Raw genomic sequence first — 12170 nt, 5'->3', positions numbered from 1 at the left:
AAAGTTCAAATTTTTAAAGATTTTAATTTGAAATTCATTTTTGAATCAATATTGATTAGAAAATTCTACGAATTTTATTTTAAAAGATTTTTTTAAATCTAAGTTTTTTATATTTCTAATTAAATTGATTTCAAATTGAAATTTTACAAAATTCCAAATCAAAATCTTTTGAAGTTTATCTACTTATGAAAATTGTAAAGACAATTCTTTTAAAATTGAATTAATTTTGAAATATTTAAGTGAAATTAGATTTCAAGAATAAACACAATAACTTTAGAAAACAACAATTTTCCAGGATTTCGATCAAAATTTCCTGACATTTCCAGGTTTTTAACTTTTTAAAATAAATGGATTTTAAAAATCCAAGTTGACACACAAAGGAACATGTCCAAAATTTAAATTTAAATTAATTGGTGAAATATTGTTAAAATAAAAGTGAAGTTTAGCTAAATCATTATTTCTCACCTTCTTTTGACTCCAAAGTGCGTTAATGGATGGCTTCCCGCGGCGAAAGTCTGATTGATCGATCACATCGTCATGAACGAGGGATGCGCTGTGGATCATTTCTGCTATCATTGCCACCTGTCGTTGTGACGGCAAGAGATCACTGGGAAAAAATAAAGAAAACGAGAGTAAATAGAAAATCGAGCAAAAATTGAACCGATTTTCTAGTTAAGATACATAACCGATCCGGTTTCTAGTAAATGACTAACGATTTTTTTCTTTTTGCTTGAAATGACGATTTTTTCATTCAAGAAATAATTGCAAAGAAAATGCTTGAAAAGAAAAGTTTTAGAAGAAAATTTTCTAATTTTTCCTTTGTAATTTTTTATTTTCAACTAATTTTGAATCTGTTTATTTGCAACTTTTTTTTTAAACTTTCAATATTATTAATATTCAATTATTTTCATAAATAATAATAATTCTTAAAGGAATTCAATTATTTACAAATTTTTTTATAAATTTCTTCGCAATAATTCAATTATTTTCATAAATAATAAAACTCATTGTAGCGTTTCAATTATTTTTCATACAATTATAATTAAATTCCTTGAAAAAAATTAATTATGTTCATGCAAATTTGCATAAAATTCGACAGAAGAATTCAATTATTTAAAAATTTGTTACTAAAATTTTTTATAAGAATTGAATTTTGAGAAACATTCAATTATTCAATAAATTATTTACTTTTGCATTTAAATAATTAAATTCTTGTAGAATTTTCTAATAAAAATTGATTTTCATTTCATAAAAATGAATTTTAGTTAAAATTTTAGATTATAATTAAATATTAAAAGCAATAAAGTGTGAATTTTTAGAAATAATTAAATTTTGAAATTAATTTTTTTGAAAAAGTTTAATTGAATTTTCTTTTATATTTATTTGAAGTTTTTATTTTCTAATATGCAGTAAATTAAAGAATTTATGAATAATTGAAATTTCGTGAAATTGAATATTGTAAAGAAATGTATTTGAAAATTGCCAAAGAACTTTTTCGGAAATTATTAAAAATAATAGATATAAAGTAAAATTGTAGTTTTAAATTTTTGAAAATAATAATTGAATTGAAATAATGAAAATAATAATAATGAAATTGTGAAGAAGTATAATATTCTTATAATATAAAATAATGATTTTATTACTTGGTCATCTTTAATTATTATAAAATATGAAGAAATCGATGACTCCGAGTAGAAGACTCGGAGTTATCGATATCTTCATATTTTATAGTTATACAAATATTTAATAAACTAAAATTTCATTAATTGTAAAAAAACACCAAAATTGATTATTTTAATCTTTTTTGGTGTTAATTTCATCTGCAACAAGCAACACTTTTTAATACCTCACGATTTACTGTGAAGGTAATCAATCAATACAATAGTCGCAACATTTTGTCATTGTTACAGACAACATAACAAGTTTTATGATTATTAGAAAATAGCAATATAGTTTTTTGAGTGAAAGGACAATAGTGCATAATATCGCATCATACAATATTGTCGATGAACGCTCAAGTGTCAAGTTGAAGTTAAAGCACGAGTTGAACAAGAATATTATATTTAAAAAGTTTTATGATGGCACGTAATTATTGATAATTTATTACTGGTATGAAGACATTATCGAATGGGTTTACGGTTCAAATAACTCTCAACGTAATGGATGCTGTGTTTCTCAGTGAACGTTGTTTAGTTCACTCATGTGCAAAAACACACAAACACACTCCATACTTACATAAGTATTAAACAAGACTATGCACCGTAATTGATACCATTGCAAGATAGATTTCTATATACAGATTTCATAATCTTTTCTGTTTCTTTTTTTTTGTATTTGTGTCCTCAAACTGAATATGACTTTTTGCGGTCAACGACATTATTGGTCTTTGCTCTCTTTTTTATTTTCGTCCTGTTCTGCATCCTACTATATAGTCGAAAAACTGGATTACATTCAGTAGCGACAAAATAATTTGACACTTCTTAAATTTCATGTATTTTTTGAGTCACTTGAAACTGCTGTGAATTTTACGTCTTGCTTAATGAAACAAAATCGCGAGAAATAAATCTGTGTGGATTGGGAGTTGTTTCACTTCTGTGCTCTCTGAATTTGAATCAGTTAAAAATTAGTGATTTAGAAGCAAAATGTCGGTCACTGATTGTCAATTCAAATAATGATTTTTAACTGATTTAAATTCAGAGAGTAAAAAATTGCATCGTTTGATAGAAATAATTATTTAAATATTTGGATTTGGAATGAAATTTAAAATTTATTTGAATTTAAAAATTCAGGGTGGCCCCTTTTTTCATAAAAAAAAATTTGCAGTCATTTCCCGGTGATGAATTATTTTTCCCGGTCATAAAGAATAACTCTGAAAATAAATTATTCCATGAATGATTGAAAGAATTCCCTGCTTTTTAGACAAAACTTTGACTTTTTTCCAAACGCTAAAAATATTTTAGTTGACTAAAAATAATTGAAACTCCAAAATATGTTTATAATACATTTTTTTGAATTTCTTTAACTGTAAAATCATTTGGAACTTAAATAGATTTTTTGAAATAAATATTTAATTATTATTCATTATTTTTCCATAGGAAGATTTAAAAAAAAATTCAAATTTTAAATCCTTTAAAATCGAATAATTTTTAAGAATTGCTACTGCAATTTATTAAAAATTATTTTCAAAATTTCAATTTAATTATTTTCTAGAAATTTTAACTAAAATATTTCTAAAATCCACTTGATTACAAGACAATTTCATGAGATTTTGAATAATTTGAGAGTTTTTGCATTAAATATTATATATTTAAAAATATAACTAATTTGAAAAAAATGTGAATAAAAATGTTTCAAAAAACTAACTTGTTCAGAATTTTTAATTAAAATCTTTTACAATTCAACTTTTCTAAAACTTCAGTATGAAACTTTTTAAAATTCAATCTATATTAATATTATATTAATATTAATTTAACAATCTATAATATAGGTAGAAATAGTTGATTGAATTGAATTTTTGCAAAGAATTTTACTTTTTATAAATAAAATTGAATTGTTTCGAATGATTTATAAAAATTTTAGAAAATAATTGAATTCTTTCAATTTTTTTTTTGAAAATAATTAAATTTTTGCAAAGATTTTATATCGAATTAAGAAAAAAATTGAAAGCTTTCGTGAAATTTTTTTTTAAAAAAATTGGATTTTTGCAAAGAATTTTATTATTTATAAACATAATTGAATTTTTTCAAAAAATTAATTAAAATTTTAGAAATTATTAAACAAGAATAATTAATTAGTAAATTAGTTAATAATTGAATTTTTTTTAAATTTGAGTCTAGAATTAATCAAAAAATCATATTTGAAAATAAAAATTTTGTAATTTGCATAATAATAGTAACATTAAATTTAATATTTTCTTTTTTTAAGTCTGTTACGTTGGACAACAAAATTCATAATTTTCTTATAAATTCTAGAAATTGAATATTTTTATATTACTTTTGATAAAATTCCCTGACAAAATAAAATGAGTTTATAAAAGATCATTCAATCTTTTTTAATGAAATATAATTAATAAGTCTTAAAATAAATATTTCTATTTTTTCTCACAAAATGATCAGTGTATTTAAAAGAAAATGTCCAAAATCCCGGTCCAAAAAAATTCCCTGTCATTTCCCGGTTTTCCCGATCCAGCGGGCACCCTGTGTTCAGAAATTTTTTTTAAATTCTAGTCAAAATTTCAATTATTTTTAGAAATAATAAAATTCTTCTCCAAAATTCAATTATTTTTAAAAATTTTAATAAAATTCTTGGCAAACTTTCAATTATTTTCAAAAATTGTCTTCAATTCATTAATGATTTTAAATATCAACTATTCTAATAAAATTTTCCAAAAGAATTCAATTATTTAAAAAATAATTTAATTAAATTCTACGTAAACATTTAATTCTTTTCAAAAATTAAGAAGAAAATTTTACAGGAATTCAATTATTTAAGAAATTTTTTATAAATTTCTTCGCAATAATTTAATGATTTTCATAAATAATAAAATTTTTAACAGGGATTTTATTGTTTTCGCAAATAATAATATTCTTTTCAGGAAATCAATTATTTTCATAAATAATAAAACTTATTGCAGAATTTCATTTATTTTTAAAACAATTTTTATCGAATTTCTCAAAATTGTAATTATTATTCTTAAAAAATTTATTAAAATTTGTCCAAAGAATTTAATTAGGGAATTTGTTGATAAAACTCCATATGAGTTTTTAATAAAAATTGATTTAAAAATGAATTTTAGTTCAAATTTTAGATAATAATTGAATATTAAAAGCAATTTAGCATGAATTTTAAGAATTTTAAATAAAAACACTAAAAAAAATATTTAATATTGAAGAAGTTACAAATGATTCAGAAATCAAATTATTTTCAAAAGTAATAAAATTCTTCGCAAAAATTCAATTATATTTAAAAATTGGAAAAAATTCTGGTCAAAATTTCAATTATTTCTTTTAAATAATAAAATTCTTTTCCGAAACACAATTATTTTCAAAAATTTTAATAAAATTCTTAATCAAAATTTCAATTATTTTCAAATTTCTTTTTCAATTCAATGCTTTCCAATATCTACTTTTTTAAATATAATTTTCCAATGGAATTCAATTATTTTCATGAGTTATAAAATTCTTCGAAAAATGCAATTATTCTTGAAAATATTTTACAATTTCAATTAAATTTCTTAAAAGAATTTAATTATTTTCAAAAAATTTTTAATCACATTTTTCGTAACAATTTGAATTTTGAAATTTATTTTTTTGTAAATTATCATAGAACATTTTTGAAAATTATTAAAATTGATTGAAAGAAGAATTTTAGTTGAAAATTCTTGAAAATAATAATTGAATTCATATGATGAAAAAAATGTAATTATTCTTAAAAATTATATTAAAAATTTAAAATTAGTCAAAAGAATTCAATTATTGAAAAATTTGTTCCCGATTTTCCCGGTCCAGCGGCCATTCTGATTTAGAAATTAATTTTCATTCTTAATGGAAGGGAGAAAAGGAAAAAAAAATGCAAGTAAATTTTTGAAGATGATCAATTAAGTGGTGCGAATAGTATACACACACAAGTCAAAAGAGTCTGAATTTTAAACAGCAGATGCCACTCTCGACATCGGTCCTCTTTAAAGAAAGTGAAAGTAACAAGTAATATATATAATTTTCATTGATGACGATGGACGTAATTCAAAGAATTCAATCTGGATATATATGTATTTTTATCATTCTGACTAAAAGTCTAGTCGGGAATACAGAGCAGGTGAAAGTTTATTGTCAATTTGCGAAAAATTAAAGACAATAATTAGTCTTTGTTTCAGAAATAAAAAATTCCAGGGGGGGGCAATTTTTTTTTAAACCTGTTTTTTGGATCTCTTTTTTGAAACTTTCTTTTGAGACTTTTTTTTCAAACAGCTTTTTTTTATAGGTGAGATCACTCATCGTCGACACTTTCGTAAATTTAAAAATCCACAATGCCATATTTTTTCTCTTTTTTTGCAATTTTGAGATTTTTTTTTTTGATTTTTTTTACAAGTTTTGTAAATTTTTCTTCCAAAAAAGGGGAGAGGGGGACAATAAGCGTAATTTTAGGTGTTTTAGAGAATTTTATTAATTTGGGGGAATAAAAAAAGGAAAAAAGAATAAAGAGAGAAAAAGGGGGGTAAAGAGGGAAAAGGGGGCAAATAAGCAAATAAGCAAAAAAGGGGTAAAAAGGAAAGAAGGGGTAAAAAGGGATAAAGGAAAATAAGGCGACCAACTGCGATCCCCGATTATTCGTTTCCCATAAACAAATTTAAAAAAATTTATTACTTTCTCATGCGATGAGAATGTAATAACATTTTATCAGAGACAAAAATCTTGTAAATCTGTGCTACTCCTTGTAACTGAAAGTTAATAAAAAAAAAAAAATAAAATAAAATAAATAAAAACCGTGTAAAATTTACGGTTCAAGTTTAAAACGGAGAATTCCTTGAGTGTCAATTGAAGGCAATGCCCGCACGACTCACTTTCTTTCCTTGTGGTAATTGATAGCCCGCGCCATGAGGATTGAAACCATCGGCCGCAAAGCTTTTCCCTGACCGCTAAAGTAGTACGACGCTATGGTCCTCAGCTCTTCCAATGTCGTATTACTTGCAAGTTCCTGAAACACAGTAACATCGACCTTGACTCGAATTGTACAAAATAACAAAATTTCTCATAAATCGAATGAATTTAAATACATTTTTTTCCAAATTTAAAAAGAAAATATACATATATATAATAACATATTTATTTTTTTTCTTATTCTCTCTCCTATTTTGTCACATTCTCTGATTAATTGACGTCAATTGACGTAATCGGTTCGTTGACTATTTCTCACACTAATGGGCAATTGAATTTTAAATTAAATTTTTCAATTTCTAAGCAGTCACAAATCAATCACTAGTTGAAAAAAAAAGTTTCAAAAAATTCCGATTTTTAAATGCTTACAAATAAGAATAAAATAATTTTTTTTCGTTATAACTTCTATTTCTTTTCGAAAGGAAACATGTGTTTGTATTTTGTATTTTTTGAATTGTATTTGTATTTTGTATTTTTTGAATTGTATTTGTATTTTGTTTTTTTTATTTGTATTTGTATTTTGTTTTTTTTATTTGTATTTGTATTTTGTTTTTTTATTTGTATTTGTATTTTGTTTTTTTATATGTATTTGTATTTTGTTTTTTTTATTTGTATTTGTATTTTGTTTTTTTATTTGTATTTGTATTTTGTTTTTTATTTGTATTTGTATTGGTATTTATGTTTATATTTTTATATGAATACCAAATACAAATTAAAAAAAAAATATAAACACAAGTTTCCTTAATAGAAGAAGAAATAGAAATAAAGAAAAAAAAATTGTGATTTATATTCAATGGTCACTGGATTTTATAGAATGTAAATAAAAAGAATAAATTAATGGGGAAAATTCGCTTGTTTTCAACTTTCCATTTCCACTTTTGTGCGTAAATCACGAGAAAAACTATTCATAATGGTGATTTCTTTGATTCGAAGGATATGGAAAGAGAGCGTGACGCATCTCATTTCTGAGGAATTAGTTTATAATTATAAAATAGTTGTGTCGACACGAATCAATGTGCCATTAGAAAAGTAGGTGCTTCCAGAAGGTTAAATCCTTACTCACAACTTGATTTTTAAATCCCTTGATTCCAATGTATACTCTACATTATAATCGAAATTGCATAGGTTTTTCGACAATTTAATTCAAATATTTTGGTACTGATTCAGATTCAGTGAAAAAGTGAAAAAAAATTTTCTGACTGCATACAGAGCAGAATTTTCAGGGCTTGAAGCAGTGAAAGTATTAAAAAATACGGACTTTATGTTTAAACAATGAAAAATTACGGACCAATTACTGGAAAAATATAATCAGTCCGAGTCAAATAATAGAACATTTTACTTAAAACTATAAATTAAATTTAACATTAAGAAATCGATAACTCCGAGTCTTCGACTCGGAATCATCGATTTCTTCATGTTTTATAATAATTAAAGATGACCGAGTGATAAAATCATTATCAATTCAATTATTTTTTTAAAGAATTTTTAACTAAAATTCTTCTTTCAATTAATTATTTTTAATAATTTTCGAAAATGTTCTTTGATAATTTTCAAAATTCAAATTGTTACGAAAAATGTCATTAAAAATTTTGAAAATAATTAAATTCTTTCAAGAAAAACAAAAGTAAATTATTTATTGAATAATTGAATGTTTATTAAAATTTAATTCTTATAAAGAATTTTATCAACAAATTTTTAAATAATCTAATTCTTTCGACGAATTTTAATAAAATTTTTAAGAATAATTACATTTTTTCATCACATCAATTCAATTATTATTATTTTCAAGAATTTTCAACTAAAATTCTTCTTTCAATAAATTTTAATAATTTTCGAAAATGTTCTATGATAATTTACAAAAAAATAAATTTCAAAATTCAAATTGTTACGAAAAATGGCATTAAGAAATTTTTGAAAATAATTAAATTCTTTTAAGAAATTTAATTGAAATTGTAAAATATTTTCAAGAATAATTGCATTTTTCAAAGAATTTTATAACTCATGAAAATAATTGAATTCCATTGGAAAATTATATTTAAAAAAGTAGATATTGGAAAGCATTGAATTGAAAAAGAAATTTAAAAATAATTGAAATTTTGATCAAGAATTTTATTAAAATTTTTGAAAATAATTGTGTTTCGGAAAAGAATTTTATTATTTAAAAGAAATAATTGAAATTTTGACCAAAATTTTTTCAAATTTTTCAATAAATAATTGAATTTTTTCGAAGAATTTTATTACTTTTGAAAATAATTGGATTTCTGAATTATTTGTAACTTCTTCAATAATAAATATTTTTTTTAGTGTTTTTAATTAATATTCTTAAAATTCACGCTATATTGCTTTTAATATTCAATTAATATCTAAAATTTTAACTAAAATTCATTTTTAAATCAATTTTTATTAGAAAATTCTACTACAATTCAATTATAAATAGAAAAATAAATAATTTATTGAATAATTGAATGTTTCTTAAAATTCAATTCTCATAGGGAATTTTATCAACAAATTCTTAAGTAATTAAATTCTTTGGACAAAATTGATAAATTTTTTAAAAATAATAATTACAATTTCGAGAAATTCGATAAAAATTATTGTTTTAAAAATAAATGAAATTCTGCGATGAGTTTTATTATTTATGAAAACAATAAAATCCCTGTTAAATATTTTATTATTTATGAAAATAATTAAATTACTGTAATAATTTGTAACTTTTCCGAAATTAATTTTTTTTTGTGTTTTTAACTAAAATTCTTCTACAAATGTATTATTTTTAATAATTTTTCAAAAAGTTCTTTGAGAATTTTCAAATTCATATGATTACAATTTAATTTTACAAAATTTCAATTATTCGTAAATTCTTCAATTAAATGTATATTAGAAAATAAAAACTTTATATATTACTTAAAAAAAAAAATTCTTAATGAAACTTTCTCAAAAAAATTAATTTCACAGAATTTTTAGTTAAATTTATGAAAAATTCAGATTTATTATTTATGAAAATAATTGAATCCCTAAGAAGAATTTTATTATTTATGAAAATAATTGAATCCCCAAGAAGAATTTTATTATTTACGAAAATAATTGAATTCCCGTGAAATTTTTATTTCTTTATGAAAATAATTAAAGGTTTGCGTAGAATTTTATTAAATTTTTTTTTAAATAATTGAATTCTTTTGGAAATTTTTCTTTTGAAACTTTTTGAAAATAATTGAAATTTTACCAAGAATTTTAATAAAATTTTTGAAAATAATTGAATTTCGGAGAAAAATTTTATTATTTCTAAAGATAATAATTGAAGTTTTGACCAGAATTTTAATAAATTTCTGAACAGAATTGGATTTTAGCGAAGAATTTTATTACTTTTAAAAATAATTGAATTTCTCCAATAATTTGTAATTTCTCTGAAATTTTCCAAATTATATCGTACAATTTATGAACTTTTCTTCCTTTCTCAATCAAATTACGGACTTTTTTTTTTAAAAAAAAACTGACTTTTAGGGACTTGAAGCAAATTTACGGACCTTTACGGGATTTACGAACCTAGTTCGAGCCCTGAATTTGACAATAAATTGCGAAATGAATGTTTATTATTAATTGAAAGAAATAAAAGAAAATCACTCGCCATATGAAGGATAAGTGAAAACTGTCACTGCAGCATTGATGTAGTTTTATACATGAATAAAGGAAAGGAGGCGCAGGCGTTTGTAGTTTGGTTTCTAATAAAAGCAAGTTATTTCAATTGCGGACGATTTGGATTGAAACCGATGATTGTATATACGGCCCTGGTACGTGACACACGCAATGTTTCACTTATTGCAACAGTTGGAGAAGAAACGATATGGAGAATCGTCGTACTTCGAATTCCAGTCGTAGCACTGCCTGAAAGTCCACTCTGGAATTCGGCCAAACGCGAAAGAAAACGCCTGCTTTTTTATACATATGAGATGCCTCGACTAATTGCACCACAAATATCTATTCATTCATGTAATCTTTTCTCTCACATTTATTTCCGCAGTCTTCTCTCTGTCTCCCTCTATTTCTGTCACTTGATCTCTTTCTCTATTATTTTTCTTTTTCTATTTTTCTCCTTTTCTGTTTTTTTCGTTTCTCTATTTTCCTCTTTTCTGTTTTTATTCCTATTCTCTATTTTTCTCTTTTTCCGACTCTTACTTTCTTTATTTACTCCTTTCGTGTTTTTTCCTTTCTCTCTTTCCCTTCTTTTCCAGCTTTTTTCCATTTTTCTCCCTTTTCGGTATTTTTCCTTTTCTTCCTTTTCTCTTTTTCTCCCTTTCTTATTTTTTTCCTTTTCTCTTTTTCCCCATTTCTTGTTTTTTTTCTTTCTCTATTTTTTTCATTTTCAGTATTTTTTCTTTTCTCTATTTTCCTTCTTATTTTTTTTCTTATCCCTATTTTTCTCCTTTTTTCCTTTTCTTTTTTACTCCTTTTCTCTCTTTTTCTTCTTTTCCGGCTTTTTTCCTTTTTTCTATTTTTCTCTTTCCGGTATTTTTCCTTTTCTACTTTTTTATTTTTTCCGATTTTCAGCTTTTTCCTTTTCTTTTTTCACCTTTTCTTGTTCTTTTTCTTTCTCTATTTTTCTCCTTTTCTCTATTTTCTCATTTTCTGTATTTTTTCTTTTCTCTATTCTTTTTCTACTTATTTTTTTCTTATCTCTATTTTTCTGATTTTTTCTTTTTCTCTTTTAATTTTCTCTATTCTTTTTCTTCTTATCTCTATTTTTCTGATTTTTTCTTTTTCTCTTTTAATTTTCTCTATTCTTTTTCTTCTTTTCCGGCTTTTCTCCTTTTTTCTATTTTTCTCCCTTTCCGGTATTTTTCTCTTTTTTATTTTTTTTCTCCTTTTCACTATTCTTCATCTTTTCTGCTTTTCCGCTTTTTTCCTTTCTCTTTTTTTCTACTTTTCTTTTTTTCCATTTCTCTCTTTTCTCCTTGTCTTCTTTCTCTTTTTCTCCTTTTTCATTTTTCTATTTTTTCTTTTTATCTTTTTTCTTTTTTTCCCCTCTTTACTCTTTCTTTTTCCATATCTTTGCATTCATCTGCTAAAAACGTGATTCCATTATTCCCACTTGAAAGAGAAATTCTCCTTCCAAACAAGTATTTGTAATTAAGTTTCACAAAATGCTTGTACAGCATTACTCCTACAATAATTTAATGTCACTAACTTAACACTAACTTAACGTTGGTTTTTCATATTTCACTCAATATTTAACTATTTTAACGAATATTTTTAAAATTGATTTTCAAAAAGTTGTAATTATTTTAATTAAAAAGTGAAATTTTTATTTAAACTCGAAAATTTTTTCACCCAAATCATTAAAATATGAAGAAAAAAAAATATGTAGTTTTTTGAACTCTCTAAATCAAAATCAGTTAAAAACTAAAATTTTAATTACTTTTGTGCTTTTGAATAAAAAACAATTTAGTAATTCATTTGTTAAAAAAAAATTTTTCAGCTGATAAATCAGTAAATTGTTTGATTTTTTCCTCTTAAATCACT

The 12170-nt window shown here is 23.0% G+C and overlaps 1 protein-coding gene across 1 annotated transcript in view; it reads right to left on the bottom strand.

Moving 5' to 3' along the window:
- LOC122511340 (all trans-polyprenyl-diphosphate synthase PDSS1) overlaps positions 1 to 12170 on the bottom strand; it is a 109732-nt gene that overhangs the window by 27122 nt on the left and 70440 nt on the right. Inside the window, exons 3-4 of the mRNA XM_043626501.1 lie at positions 6560 to 6693; positions 466 to 607 (exon numbers count right to left, since the gene is read on the bottom strand). Coding sequence (XP_043482436.1) covers positions 466 to 607; positions 6560 to 6693 — 276 coding nt within the window. The remainder of the gene's footprint in view (positions 1 to 465; positions 608 to 6559; positions 6694 to 12170) is intronic.

Source organism: Leptopilina heterotoma, unplaced genomic scaffold (genome assembly GCF_015476425.1).
Source record: "Leptopilina heterotoma isolate Lh14 unplaced genomic scaffold, ASM1547642v1 Lhet_81, whole genome shotgun sequence".
In the NCBI taxonomy this organism is placed as follows: domain Eukaryota; kingdom Metazoa; phylum Arthropoda; class Insecta; order Hymenoptera; family Figitidae; genus Leptopilina; species Leptopilina heterotoma.
The sequence above is the reverse complement of the archived record's forward strand: the minus strand, read 5'-3'. Positions and strand labels throughout refer to the sequence as shown.